A 16,168-nucleotide genomic window follows, 5' to 3' on the forward strand; every position below is an offset into this window, starting at 1 on the left:
TGTAATACTGGGAGACCAGTTGAGTGGATGTCAATCCTAATAATGTTAGCCTAGGTGGTATGTTTACAATAACTGTGAAAAGACAATATTTAATATTAGCTGTCACAAAAATGTCATTAAAAACTGTATCACATGTATTTGAAGCTACAAGTGAAACTAACACTAGCTTGAACTTCAGACAATATTTTCAATATTTTATGAAACAACGTTGCACTTTCTCTGTCTCCCCAAAGTATGTCAAAATAAAGAATGTCTTTCAAGAATAGTGCGCTACAAATAAATGTTATCATTGACAAATGAATTCTAATCAAGACAAAGATTCAGTGTTTGCCAATAATATAATTACAGACAAACAGGCTGTGCTGAGCGGTTGATGAAGCATTTTGACATGGCTATCAGAGTAGCACAAGAAAGTGCAGTTTACAAACAGAAAACAAATGATAGAAAATATGTAAAAAACTATAGCTAGTAATAATGGAGCTTGTCAGAAGAGAAACAACAAATTGTTAGAAGTAATTAGTTTATGAAATCATTGATACCAGTGTCATTCTTTGAAAATGTAATTCCATTATTTGGTTTGTATTAATATTAACCCTTTGAGTGCCAGAGTCAATTTTTGTCTCCTTTATAACTAAAGATACAGAATTTCTTTTCAGTTCCAGACAATTTTTTTTTCAGATTCCCCCACTATTTTGATCAAAAACTATAGCCAATAAAAAGTTCTGACCATTTTGCCCAAAATTATCAAAAAATTTACAGAAAAATCTAGAAAATTAGAAAACTGATGCACAAAAATTTTTATGGGAAAAATTACAGCACTCAAAGGGTTGAAGCCAACCTTCCATGTGAATTTTAGATTATTTTAAAGCAGTTGAAGATATTTTTTCCCATTACCTCTCTGCCACTGTTTTCATTTGCAAACTCAATATACACTCTCTCTCTCTCTCTCTTATGTAAGGAAACTTTGATTGCAGTTTGTAAATAATGGATAAGTTGCTCATTTGCACCTGCATGTAGCTAGCTATTGGCACTGAGTGTATCAGTGTATTGTCTGACTGTATAGGCACTGAATGCACGACGATGTATTATCTCTCAGATTCCGCAGCCCTAAATGCGTCCTTCTTGACAGTAAAATTTTATTTCCCTTTTCATCAGAGCAATTAAAGAACATGTCTATAGTTTAAATGCTTTATCGACTGTAACAAACGTTGTTGTCGTCATCTCCCCATCGATCAGATCCTTAAAATTGCTGGTACAGCTACGGAGTGATGTTTGAAATGAAGTCAACATAGTTCAATGAACACTGTGTGCTTTCTTGGCAAAATGGCAAAATGTCATCAATGAGGTCATGGATGAAAGTAGACTTTCTCAGACACAGCCTTGAAGCTTGCTAACTATGCACTACAGCTGGCTAGCTGGCATACAGCTGCTCAGCTTGTTGCAATAGGATACACCAGCCCCAGTGCAAGGAGCCGTGAGAGAGTCTAGGATGAAGGACACAGTTGAATTGAAGTACTATATTTGACTTCCTCAAGTCAAAAACAGAGCAGCAAACAATGAGACTGATAAACAAATATCAAAAATAAATTCCATGTACTGGTAATGGACAAGTCTATGTTAGGAGATAAATACATGTAACTTCCATTCATTCTAAGAACTGATGACTGATTTTGACATGATTCCTGTGATGGGACTTCATAAAGCCTGTCTACTGCAGACATCCTTGCTGTAACTCCCCAAGTGATCATATATTTCAAGTGTCTTGAAACAAAGCAGGATAGTGTAAGGTTCAGTTAATGGCATCATGAGACTTGGAAAGCTGGATATTTGTTCAAACAGGTGCTCTAAACTAGGATGACGTCAAGAGTGGTATATTTCTTATGCATCTGTCATGCCTGAATGGACAATATTCACAAGCAACACAATTATAGGATTTGAGGTCTAAGTTGAACAATTCATAAATGTTCCTCTTCTGTTGAAAAAAAAAGACTTTTCTTCGCATCAACAATCTTCAGTGATCTTTTGAGGCAATAAGCAACTTTTGTGGTATTTATTGACAAGTGAAATACTGTCGAAAACTTCATAGTTCAATGAATGACACGTTCATCTTGGGGAAAATTGGTAAATTGTGAAAAGAATTATACATATTCGTGAGCATCCCATACACCAATGAAAGGTTTATTAATCCCCATGGACACCATCTGGTGGGACCTATTCAGTTAGAAGAACGATTGTAACAGCAGTGAAAAAAATACACAGGGCAGTACATGTAACTGTAACCTTTGATAATACATTTTAGTACTTTGTGCCCTGTGGGCACAAGGTACTAATGTGATGGCGCGGCCCAATATGGCCAATATAGTGGGCCGTATGCTGTGGACGCAGGTATACCGTATCTCAGAAATGCTTCAGTAACTTTTTCTGAAATTTGGTCTTGTGGTCACTTGGGCATGTATCTCAAACGGTCTTTTTTCTTTTTTTGATTGAATCATTTTAAAGTCACTTTTTTAGCTTTTTCTGAAAACCACTATTTTCAATTTTCCTCAAAACCACTGATTTGATTATTGTGATGTTTGGCATGGGTGTTCGTATAGTTGAAATGCCATCAGAAATGTTCAAAATTTGGTGATACATGCCTTGCATTATTTTTAAACAATATTTTTATCCATTTTTATTTTATATTTACTTGATTTTGACTCACTTTCGCTAAAGCTACCGTCTGCGCATGCGCACATCTGTAGGACAAAATCTGAGTTGAAGAATCGAAACGGACGCCATCTTGTTTCTCGGTATGGGCACATTTTTTACGTTGTGAACGTTTCACTGTGTATTTCAATATGTTCTATAGTTATGAAGTTGACAGAGATGCACTTTTGCGGCTGTCGTGTATTTTTTGGTACGAAAGGCGCCTTTGATCGACTGAAGAATGATGGCCTCCCTAGGCGATAAACACCAGTACTGGCAGGCATATCAGTTCTACTGAGGAAGTAATCCACTGGCCCGTATAGGTCAGGGGCTCACTTAGGGGAGAACCACTTGATTTCTGGGGGGGGGGGTATGGAGGATTTTGAGGAAAAAAAATTGTCACCAGGTGAAATAAAAGAAAAAAATTAAGCCTGTAATGGCTTGAGAAAAAAAATTCTCATAGCAGACAGAAATAAAAAAGGAATTGTCACAATGCTGTTGAAATGAGCAAAATTTTGGAAACTTCATTCTCATGTATTCTTTGCTGGCATGCTGCCAAAGGCACGCAAATGTTTTTACCACAAGTAATTCTTATGTGTTTTTTTCCAGCACTTATGATATAAGCATTCACTACTTTACACCTCAGTGCACTCGATGTTTTCCTTCCCTTTTCTGACCCAAGAAATCATATTTCAGCATTTCTGTTGCAATATCTCAATGGTATAGGCAATATCTAGATGGGACTATTTGACTTCTGTAAATTGTGAAAATTTAAAACACAAGACAGGAGTCAATAAACTAGTGTTAAAACCAATACATTATTCTCTCCATATAAATATGTTAGAAAGGTTACAAGTTGACAATGAAAATTGAGGAACAACAAATATAATGAAATACAATGTGTGAGCCTTGTTTCTCTGACCACAAAAGATAACATCTCCCCTGAGAACTTAAAAGGAATTGACTGTTTTAAAGAAAAGCAGGTATAGTACTGATCACAGTTGATTTCCAAAAAAAGTGTTTTATAATTTAAAGTTGTATATATACTAGACTTTCCATTTTGTTTGTCATTTGTTGGAATGTAAAATGAATAAATAAAAACATCCTGTGATATGTGAAACACTGGCTTAAATTTGAAAAATTGCACTGCTACTCCATTTGAAAAAAAAAATTGATGCAGGTCTGACTGTAGAAATAAAAAAATGCTGTCTCTCTAACCAAAAAAAAGTTCCCATACTCACTTCCTGCATACCCCCAGAAATCAAATGGGTCTCCCCTTAATGTGCGCATGCGCATATAACAAGTTAGCGTTGTTTTTCAAGGACTCTGAAAAATCAAACTGACGCCATCTTGTTGCTCGGTCAGTTGCGAATTTTGACGTTTTCAAGTTTTTAGCGTGTATTTGATGATGTTTTGTAAATATGAAATTGAAATTCACAGTGATGGTACTTTTGTTGCTGTCATGTATTTTTTGGCACGAAACGCTCCTTCGATAGACTGAAGAATGATGGCCTCCGTACTCGGTACTCCCCAGTACCGGCGAATCCATTGCTTTAGCGAGGCGGCCCGTACTAATAACTTGGTGAGAGCGAGGGAATGCTCTGTCCTTCTACCTCCGGCCTCCATGTCATAACAGACTAGCGTCGTTTTATGTTGATGTACTGTCCTTTCGACACAGCGATAACTTTTAGTTTTCTGTTGCTTATTTTGGGTAATTTCGACAGTTGTGCATTGATTTTGACATCATTTTTGACTTTGATCGCTAAAGTGTGTGCTTATGTTGACCGATTTACTAAGGAAGTACATGTACGCGCACTTCAGAATCACGGCATAATCCGACATGGTAATTTGGCATGATCATCAGATCATACATGATCCGAGATTGCACTTTAGCAAGGTCACGATAACTAATGTTGTTTGTTTCACTGTCGTTTAATACCTATATTTCCACTAAAAGACCATTAGAATTTCCTCCTGGCTACTTTGAAATCGTGCACTGGCATGCATGTAGTTGTCAACATCACTATGCTTTAATGTACAGTAGACTCTCATACTATGAATATATCGACTGTCACTGCATGTGTGCAAGTCACTCCATATCATATCAAAAAATGTAGTATTGCGACGTTTGAGCTGCCAGAAGCCAGAATTTACAGTTTAGGAGAAAGTTATCTTACATGTAAAACTCAGTTCTACTGTGAACAAAATGCAAGCTATGTTGTATAACTATCGTGGATAGCATAATATTTTGTACCTATCACCGTGTCAGAAAATCAGAAGGAAACAACCAGTCAGACAAACTCTGGTCAGGATGATACTGTCCAATTTTAATATTTGTCTCTTGGCACACACCAGATACTCATGACTGTAAAACAACATTTCCATATAATTGTATATTCAGTTTTTATATTTAGTTTGCTTTTCACCATATTGTATGTCCTTCCCTGCACTACATAATTCAAAATTAAATATTGTTTTTGGCCTACATGTATACATACTTGAGGGGTAAGCTTATTTAGTCTTATACATTAAAGATGCACTGTTGACCTACAGAGTCAAAACTTTTTATCATTGTATTGTAGGTAGGTGTACACTCCAAATACTAAGTACAAGTGTGGTGAGTGTAACAAGCAAATGTTTTTTAGTCAATGGTTCATATCAAGGTTGTTGATACTTAGAATCCACACTTGAACTTATGCTGGAGCGGTAACCAACCAGTTCAAATAACTTTCATTTATGTCAAAACAATTTGACTTTTTACCAAATTTCACATTTATGGCAATTAATAAACAGTAAGGAGGTACAAAGGACGTCGGTGCCCCCGGGCCCCATGTTTCTTCAGAAAACGTAGTTATCCTTCTTCTGCCTTAACCCTTTCATCACCATGGTTTGTCCCAAATCCATTGTTTTCTATGGTAAAGTTGGACCTGTACACAGGGAACTGGGGGTGAAAGGGTTAAGAATGTTAAAGCATGAAGTATCAGCCTTGCCAACAAAACATTGTAAATATAGTGCTGTATACAAATCTCATATATTTTCAAATGATTTCCAGGCTGGAAATACATCAAAACTTACAGCTAATGTAGCTTTAAATATTCATATGTTATTGATTGAAACAGTTTCAGAAGATCACCGATAATTTGGGTGTATTTAGTGTGACAATGGTAAATGTGTACATGTAGGTGGTTTGTATGTGGGTGGTGTGTTGGGAATAGTTATCATGTCATATTTTGATGTGTTTGTGTGATGATGTATTGAATTAATTTCACATGTGTTCACCCATAGGGCTTCATTCCCTCGCTTACTTTAAACATGACAAATAAGGGTGTTCTGGGAAAATAGAGACATGTGGAGAAAATGGCAGGATTAATGTTTGCCTCAATTTGTTTTCCCCCTTTGTAGAAGTGTGTATGATGTGTGGAAAGCCATCCTGGAGGAGACTAGCAAAAGTGGTAAGGCCAGACAGGCGACGGCAGAGAAACTTCAAACTCAAGTAGTTGATAACGCTAAGATAGTGAAATCACAGAAAACACAGCTGCATAAAAGGGTAAGGAAACAGTTGTTATTAGGCAAAAAAAGGAATTGTTTCTGGTCAGTGAGCACATCTCTTGAAATATGTTTTTCTCTTCAGTTTCTGTGGAGTGGAGCAGAGGTCGAAGATGGGAAAACAGTTGTGTATAAGGGTGACAAGATGGTGTATTTATACAAATTACCTCTTCCCCTGCATTAAAATAACCCCAACATTCACTACAGGACATAAATATTAAATGTTAACATGTTTGGAAAGCAGACTGGCTGAACACAACTGAACAAGTGAAAAACGAGAAATCCACGTCATCTCCCCATTTTTGGACAGAAGCCATGATCAGAATAAGATCATCTTCTTTTTTGGCCTTACAATCATACATAAGAAAAATTATGATGTCATAGAGAGAGTGAAAACAAAACTTATAATATTTCTGTTAACTGGTATTTGCAGTCATGTAAACACGAATATCTCATATTGAAATTTGTTTTCCTCCATACATGAGATGAAAAACTGTACAATGTTCCGGTTTTGCCACAATTCTGTCCAAACAGCCTCCAGATCAGTGACATTTTCTTTTCAGAAAGATACCATTGAGAATTGCCCACACTTTACTTTGCAGCCCACAGCCTCCATTCAAAAAAAACTTTCATTGCTCCCTTGCAATCATAATATGTAAGAAAGTGTTCTGAGAAAAGATTTTACCCTTCCTCTGTGAGCTGTGTGTAGGTGGGACAAATGATATATCAAAGTTCACAAGTCATATTACTGATGCCAAGCTTGTAATATAATAGGTTTTCATTCTATTTACCCAGTTTGCACCTGTGACTATCAAGTTCCAAGTTAACACCTCCAGATATTTTTTCAAATTGTTTTTGACTTTCTCAAATTACATGTAAGAAAATGAAAAGCAATTACCCATTGCAGCAATAGTTCTGTCCACATCAGTATGGTGTGATCTGTAAGTTATCCCCGAGTGAAGATTTTTCCTGCAGCTCTCTTACCGGCAAACAACTGTGTGGGTGATATTGCCTCAAATGTACTGCAAATGTCAAAATTCAACTTCAGGTAGCCTTAAATAGGCAAGATCCTCTTTCCTTTATACTTCTATACTTCAGTTCCTGTACTGGTATCTTGTCCCCTTCTTCTGGCATGGCATACAGTGTTTCTGCCTTTTTAGGACATTTTCATGACATTTTATTCTGTATATAAAGGACACTATCCTTGTAGTTGTGGATAGCAAAACTGACTCACATTGGAACAGGCCATAACCCATGTGTACCTGTTATTGATGTGTATACCAGTATGTGTGAGTGCATATGAACAAAATGACATCACCCATGTATGTATGTAACATGACAAGAATTTAAATGTTTTTATTTAAAAGAATTCAACTTTTAAGAGTGAACAGAGCATTTTCAAGTTAATAGAAAAAAAAAATTGAGTATTCTTTAACTTTGGATATTACATGTAGGTACCATAGAAAAAGATCGATAGATAGATACATGTAGATAGATGATAAATAATCCATAGGTAGATAAATAATATACAGTATGTAGATAGAAAGATAGATAGATCAATAGATGGATAATATATAATAGATAGATTAATTATAGATAGATAGATCAAGAGATAGATAATAGATAAATAATATCTAGATAGATGGTAGATAGAACATCTAATTGATTTATTACGAAAGTAATGAATGGACTTTTAGCAGTCACAAAGTATCAGTGACGCTAAAAAATTTATTCTAGGTTTATCAAACCAAGCTGTATTAGACCACCAGAATTTTGCAGAACCAGTTTATTTTCCATTCTGTGCATAAGTGAGCTGTACACAGGATTAACTAACCAGGCTGGAGTACGTCTGAATGTACCTTGAGAACTTGCCATCTAATACTGAATGAATTCATTCGTCCATGACATGTACACTTTGTTTTTCATACATTCTGTTTGACAGTGCTCTGAAATCCTCAATTAATTTGCCACCAAATACTTAATTTGCCACCAAATACTTAACAGATTCATTCGTCCATGAAATTTACACATCAGTTTTCTTATTTTGTGTTTGACAGTGCTCTGAAATCCTCAATACATTACATGAAGAGGTAGATGTTACCATCCGAGAGTTTACAAAAGCCAAGAAGTCATACATAGAAAATGAGACAATGGCTAAAGAGATCCGAGAGAAAGCTGCTGATGCTGAGAACAGGTAAGTGTTGAACATCCTCAACTTCATTACCATCTAGGCTAGACTGGAGAACACTCGAATCACAGTGGAGAATTTTGCAAATTGGCATAATCCTAGGGGATCCAGTCGTTTTACATAGCCATGAGAAAGCTCCTTGGGAAAACAATTTTTGTCATGACCAATTTTGGACTTAGTGTTTTTCAGGTGTGCCAAAAGTTAGTTGATAGTTGAACTTTTGTTGCATTATCAGGTATGAGATGAAATGTAAAAGGTCATGATACTACTATTGATTACGATATTTTTGATCAGAATTGATTCTCTAAATGCACATTGATGTTGATTAGTGTGAGTCATCTGTCTTGTGTAGGGTTTATCCTTCTCCATTTGCTGGTGTTGTGCACAGTGTTATGCACAGTGTCACAGCTTAGTTACTCCAACCTCTACACTTATGTCTTCATTAATTGCAGTACCTATTCTCTGATACTCTCTGCATTGTTTTCCCGATGGATTTTACACAGCTCACTTCGTTTGCGAAGTGTCAGAATAAATACAGTCTTGTCATCTGTTACAGAAAGTTAGTGATATGAAATCAGCCTAAGCTGACTGAAAAGGCGAGAAAAAAATATAGAACATATAATGCCAGAATGTGAAACTATCTTCATTAATTTTGTGAGACATTTTGCCACGATTGGCAAGAAAATGACCCTTGACTCATGTACATTAGTCTATGTTTCCATGTGTATGAGGGAGATGTACGCAAATGTGCCAGATCAGAGAGAGTGACCTTTGATCATGACCCTTGATCTGAAAGTCAGGTCCCCCTCACCTCTTATCACCAGGCAGCAGTGATCACTTGGAGAGTGTGACCTTTGATCATGACCCCAATATCACAGTCAAGTTCCCCCCACCTCTTATCACAGGGTAGCAGTAACAATCATCGTTAATACAGCAACATGGGTGGGCAGTAGCAACACTTCCTCAGTTTATGTTTACCAGTAAAATGTAACTTTACAGTTGAAGGGGAAATGTCTGCTGAAGGAGATGTTTGATAGCTAATACCGGAAAGATTGTTTTTAAAAAGTCACAAAGATTAAGCAATCTCTGCTTTCCATGAGACAGTGTATATATTGTCATTCCTAATTTTATCTCTTGTCATCGGAAGTCTGTTGTGCTATTTTTTGACATGATGTTTGTGATACTTCCTGTGTGTGGGATCTGTTATAGTCCGCAAGCTGTTCACCTGACTTAGAAATATTCAGCAGATTAGAAATGATTGGTGACATGCAGTAATTTAGTCTGCCTTTGTATTATAGCCCAGTTTCCATGACTAATTAACCTGTCCACCCCCAATTTCCTGTAAACACATCCACCATCACCATTGATAGCAATAGCTTTGGTCAAAAACATGGTGGTGAAAGGGTCAGTGAAAAGCAGAGTTTAGAGAGCTACAGTCATATCTGCACATATGCACCTTTCTTGTTGATTTCGATTCTTTGATAACATTATGTGGAAGCTGATCAAAATATAGTATAACTTACATGCTTAGAACATGAAAAAACTTTTGTGACTTTCAATCCACTCTGAAGTAATGCGATAGCATGCTTATTAGCAATTCATGAAGGCAGCGCTGATGTTTCGAGATTTTTAATTAAATTCACAGTAATGTGAACCTGGATGAACTGTACATGCTTTCAGGAGTTAATATTAATTTGAGTGCGATACAACACAAGAGGGCGCTGTGTCAACCTTCTGGTAAGAGTTCACAAATCTTGGTGGACAGTGTACCTGGCAACAAATGTTAATCATGGTTATTCAGAATTTGATATTATTAAAATGGAGGTTTGCATTGTCTGTCTTTTCTTTCAGACTCAAAAAGGGCAGTGTCAAGATATTTCAGTCCAAGGGTACGCTAGAGAAGAACTGTGCCAAACTTGCAAGCAAGAGGGATCAGTGCAATAGGAGATCAACATTTGCTAGAAATGAATATATTATTAACATGAGTGGAGCCAATGCACATCAAACAAGATATCATTCTGTAGATTTGCCTGAACTCATAGCTGTAAGTGTATTGTCAGCTTTTGTCCATTTGTATCAAATTTAAAGTAATGTTGCAGAATATTCAAACCATTGGATCGGTTGGCAAACCACCAGCATAATACTTCCATGTCACCTGTATTCATTTACTAGACATAAAGTTATGTTGCAGAATATTCAAACCATCGGATCGGTTGGCAAACCACCAGCATAATACTTCCATGTCACCTGTATTCATTTACTAGACATAGGCACGTTTTTGTTAACTCTGCACCCATAAAGTGCATGACTCTGCACCCATAAAGTGCATAATGAGTCGTAATCGTTAATTCAATATAGCTAACCAAGGTAGCATTACAATTCTTAACAACTTCTCATAGATCAGCAGTGTTTTTGTTTTCTTTGATCTAATTTCTTGGTTTTGATTACCCAGAAAGCTGGTAAGTGAGTGTTTGAAGGCAGGTTGAGAATAAAACCTCTCTTGAAGAATGGTTTAGCAAGACAAAATTTCACTTATTTTCATCTGTCCTGTATCATTTTAGTACAAATGCAATCTTTGATTCTGTTTAATTCTACATATAACATCTGAACTTGCCTTGCTATGACATGAGCACAGCTACGTGACTCACAGCCACATGACTTAAAAACCTCTTCTCCTGTTTCCCCATGTGACAGACTTGCTAATGTGACCCTGTACTGACACCATCACTATGATAACATTTCATTCCAGACACTTGATGGAAATGTTTTCGAGAAATTCCAGGAATATTTCCGAGCTCTCAGCTCTGCTGAGATGGCAACCTCAGCCTTTGTACAGAATTGTTTTAATAAGGTTCTAGGAGATGCTGACATGGTAAGTTCATTGCAAAGGATAAAAATAAATAAAAATCTGCTTTGAGAATGTATCACAGTATTAGAAGTGTGAACAAAATAAGGCATAAAAGTTGTATATATGGTCATTTATAGTCCAGAGTCATGTCAAATGTTTTTTCTGATCTGTACAAATTTCTTTTGTGAGATATGTGTACAAAACATTCCCAATGCAATATGAACTCTATATGTTTGAAAATTATCTGTGACTTACCTTGTCCTAATTGTCACAATTGTCTGCTGGATCATACATATATGGTGCATTTTCAACTTGTATTCGCTGTCTTTGCATGATCAATTGATCTGTTTGTTTGCCTGTCTGTCTCTTGTAGATAACGCGGGAGTATGACTTAGAATGCTTTCTTCAGGAAAACCCTGCTTTTACAGATATTCCACATTACAACTATGAACCGGTGGAAGGAGACCAGGTAAGTCAGTAAATCTTCAGTGACTTCAAAAAAAAATTTCACTCTTCATAGTCCATTGCTCTTTAAAACGGCCCATTGCAATGAATTGCTTTTGTGTGCTGAGAGTAGGGTGTCTTATATGACAATTGAATAGTAGATTTAAGGAAGACATGCGTTAAAACAGAGAGTTTTTATTTTGTGCTCATGTTCCGTGAGGAAACATAAAACCATCTGCTTTCACAATCAAGAATAAAATCAGCAGTCACAGTGCAAAGTGTACAATTAGAGATGCAAATTACCAAATATTTATATGTATTTCAAATTAAAAATTGGATTCTATAAACCATATTGAAGCCAGTGGCAAATTTAAAGATTTTACTGTTGATGTTGCTGAGTTGTAGACTAGAAAGGTATTATAAAAATTTGATTTACTGCAGTAGAAATCAGCAGACGGACAGTCCTGTATTTTCAAACATAAGGTGCAGCCAAGAGTTCGAACACTTGCGTGTGGTCAATGTACAATTGTGGTTTCTGTAACATTTCTGCATGTCAATCTGATCTCATAACTGCATGTCACATGGTTACTAAACCTACAGATGAAGACAGTGTGTCTAAGTAATAATCTTAGTCTTCACTTCAACAAAGAAGCCAGGAAATGGGCGACCAGAGTAGCCAGGGAGAACAAAACCATCAAAGACCTTGAAAAGACTATAGCTGGCGTGCAAACGTTGATAAACACAACAGTAAAGGTAAGTTGGAATATATGTGTGATTTTCTTTGTTTGTAGGGGTAAACATGAAAGTGTACTAAATCTCCCAATGTGACAGAGACTTTACAGTTGCTGTCACGTCATATTTGCTGTCACATCATATTCACAAGTCTAACCCACAAACACCAACAGTTTGAGTAATCCAATGGTCTTCTTGGTGCAGTCGTTACAAATATTTTGTACAGTATTTTGATCTCTGACAAAAACTTGTTGACCCTTGTGCTTAGTTATGGAATTTGATCCATGTATTTATATTGTGGTTCACACTTTTTATATCGTCAGGGAATCGGCAAAAGAATGGGCCTTTCACTTTTCTCAGTGAGCTGTCCAAACTAACTATGGTCTACTAAATGCTGTTATTGATTCCATCTTAAAGACGTTCCTCACAAAAAAATGTAAAGCTCGAAAGACAGATTCAGAAAAAAAATGGGAAAAATTGTTTTGCTTCTCTTTTGTAAATTTAGCCACCTGAAAGCACAGACAACAACCAGCCATCAGAAGTTGAACTTAAACTTGAAGAACTCAAGAAAAACCTTCGCAAGTCAGAAATTTCCAAACTTAAAGCACAAGCCAAACTAGACAGTCTACGCACAACAGAAAGTAAGTCAGATTTTTTTGTCATCTTTGTTCCCATATAAATATATACAGCAAGGTTGAAGAAGGTTGACGGCAATGCCATAGTCTAAATTGAAAAGTTAAGGAAATTTGTATTAGGCCAATTGAAGAAGAAAAAGTTTTATACAAAAGAAACTCAACTTGTTAGAGAAGTGGAAAAGGTGTTCAGATTCTCCATAATGGAAAAACAATGATTTTCCATTCAAATGATGTTGTAATAAGAAAGTATTGCATGTATTTCCATTGTTGAATGATTTACACATGTACACAGGTATTTTGAATACATGTTTTACACAATACACATATTATGGTCTGATGCATACTTGTATCAATACAACATCCATCACTTATGAGGTGTGTGTGATCAATACAACATCAGATGATAACATAGGTGTGTATTATCTATTGCAGTTGATGTGGATGAGTGGCTAAACAGTGCGAATGAGACAGTAGCCCAGGAGGACGACACTATCAGTAGAACTGAAAGTCACACTTCTAGTAACTCAGGGGGCAGCAGTGGATATGGTGCTGTGAGTAAATAGTCTTGATATCTGCTCAGATTGTTAAATGACAGCATTGTATCATTGACTTGCATATGATTCAGCTATGGATAGAAAAGTGTCTGTGAGAAAGGCAATATTCTTAAAGGATCAGTCGCTGTAACTTTTGATGATTCTGCTCCTCAAACAAGTAAAAACACCAACTACTTAGCTTGGCAACAGCATCTATACGTTTAAAATACTCTGTTGTTGTTCACAGTGAACTCTAGTCAGGACCAGAATTCATCTGTCAACAACAACAATTCATTCTAGACATGTACATGTACAGGTGGAGTTGAAAAGCTGAGTATTGTGTATCTCAATATGCTTTGGGCAGAATAACAAACTGTAGTTGACATTTAAAAAATAATCATGAAAAATTCACCAAAATTACAGCTTAAACTTGCCCTTTCAGCCAATAAGGATAAAAGTGTTTCCTGTAGCAAATGTAATAAAATCAATATGATACTCATTTGTGATATGACAGGTTGACTTAAACTACAGATACTGATTTTACTTTGTTGTGGTGACTTTTAATACATTCTACGTTTGCGAGATGATATCAGCTTTTGAGACTTCCAAATGAAAGATAACTGGTTCATCTCTACTTGTATGTTCAAAGTGTTTCATTACCTTGTAGATGTCCATGTTCTTTGTTTTCTAATCAATTGACAAGATTTTCTTTCTTCTGTCTGCTTCACAGACTGCAGATGATTTTAATCGCTCGGATTCGTTCCAGGATGACAGTTTTGATGAAACATTTGATGAGCCGTATGACAGTGGTAGTGTCTCTCCCATGACACCCACAACAGACACACCACAGTACCCAATACAGTGTGTGGCACTGTATGACTATCAGGTTGGTAACGTTCAGGATTAGTTCAAGGTTGTTTTTTACTACAAAAAACACATGGGATATAGTGGTAATATAATCTGATCTAGTCTACTCATGTTAATGTACAGTGTGTATGTATTCACTTAAAGGGGCAGTTTTCAATCCCTGGTTCTTGTGTACGTGGTTGTTAACATTGACTGTGATGACTTCACAATATATTTTGCAATTCATTTTACATGAACTATAAAGATAACCGCGCACAGGCTGTAAATGCACTGGGCAATCCTGTACTCCACTTGCAAGGAATCTGCTGTAACAGGGAGTTTGACTCAGCTTCAACTATTACAGCATGATATGGAAAATTGTATGTCAAGTTTACCATTCAGGAGAGTATTCTAAGACTGTCTTTGTTCCTCCAGGTATGAATTGGCTTACAATGTGCTGTGGGAAATTGTCCATATCTACAGTCAATGTCAATCCATCATGAACTAAACCCTTTCACTCCCATGTACTCAGGTTCAAGAGTATCATCACTGCAGATTAGACTAGAGCCTGGCAGTGCAAAGGTTCAGATACTTGAACCTTTTTATGTGTCACTGTTAGCTCCTGTAGCCTTGTCTTGACTCTAAAAATTGTATTTTTCCCCTCAGGCTCAAAGGGATGATGAACTCACCATCACACAAAATGAGAGTTTGGAAATCATTGAAGAATCTGAAGGAGACGGCTGGATTAGAGTAAGTTCTTTCAAGCTATTTTACATACCTTACAAATTTCATGAACATTAATATCAAACTGCTTGCATTATAATATCAATAACTTCTTTCTGGATGTTCAAGAGTTCCAATTCAAGAGTAACAACCAAAGGATTTAGCATCCATGTTGGTGAAATGATTGAGATGCAGTGTAATGATGAACAATATTTATCTGCGGAGGCTTCCAAGACAAACGTAATACTAGAGACTAAACTAATGCTCAATTCATGAGTAAACAAATCAACCAATGATAAGTCATTATCAATAGCTAACTAGCCTAAAAATAATGCTTTACCCAACAGAGGCCATTGTAATAAATTAATATTGTTATTGCATTACCTTGTGTATTTTCCATACATCTAACAGCTCACACAATTTAATTTACAGGGCCGTAATTCGGCTGGCGATGTCGGATACTTTCCGGAATCTTACATTGAGATTATCAGGGACACTGAGAGCCTGACAGCTGCCCCACAGTTTGAACCGTCCTCATACACATCAAATGCATCTTCCATAACAGATATGGAAGTACAGGCAGCGACTGTTGGAATGTCTGGAACAGAGTCTGGAGCTGCAGTTGGTGAGTGAGATAGGATACTTGTTATTATTGTTGGATTAGTCCAAAAGAGCATACTGTGGCATGCAAAACCAGTTGCTAGCTAAATTTGGTGGTGAGCTGTGAAGTTATAAAGCATGTAGAAATTAGTTTCGTGTTTCTGCTGTGTTGCAACATTTTTGAAAGGCGAGTGTTGATACACCATTCTGTTTGACTCAATTGTTTGTTGGTGTTGGTATATCTATAACTTGAGTGGACTAGATTTATTCTTTTTCAGTCAGTTCTGAAAGAAATGAAATAAAGTTAAGCGTTGTGTTGTTAAGGCAACTGAAGCTTCAGTCCCCGTCCACCACTGTAATTTTCCTGTTTTTGATCACTGTGACCACT

At 36.5% G+C, this 16,168-nt stretch overlaps 1 protein-coding gene across 2 annotated transcripts in view; it reads left to right on the forward strand.

The window, feature by feature from the left end:
• Positions 1-16,168, forward strand: part of LOC139131738 (F-BAR and double SH3 domains protein 2-like) — a 45,156-nt gene that overhangs the window by 19,931 nt on the left and 9,057 nt on the right. For both annotated transcript variants that reach the window (XM_070697940.1, XM_070697939.1), the window contains exons 5-15: positions 6,088-6,232; positions 8,289-8,425; positions 10,271-10,463; positions 11,169-11,291; positions 11,641-11,736; positions 12,312-12,464; positions 12,949-13,084; positions 13,511-13,629; positions 14,342-14,497; positions 15,124-15,207; positions 15,613-15,805. In XM_070697940.1, coding sequence (XP_070554041.1) covers positions 6,088-6,232; positions 8,289-8,425; positions 10,271-10,463; positions 11,169-11,291; positions 11,641-11,736; positions 12,312-12,464; positions 12,949-13,084; positions 13,511-13,629; positions 14,342-14,497; positions 15,124-15,207; positions 15,613-15,805 — 1,535 coding nt within the window. The remainder of the gene's footprint in view (positions 1-6,087; positions 6,233-8,288; positions 8,426-10,270; positions 10,464-11,168; positions 11,292-11,640; positions 11,737-12,311; positions 12,465-12,948; positions 13,085-13,510; positions 13,630-14,341; positions 14,498-15,123; positions 15,208-15,612; positions 15,806-16,168) is intronic.

The sequence above is a fragment of the Ptychodera flava genome, chromosome 4, assembly GCF_041260155.1.
Source record: "Ptychodera flava strain L36383 chromosome 4, AS_Pfla_20210202, whole genome shotgun sequence".
NCBI lineage: Eukaryota > Metazoa > Hemichordata > Enteropneusta > Ptychoderidae > Ptychodera > Ptychodera flava.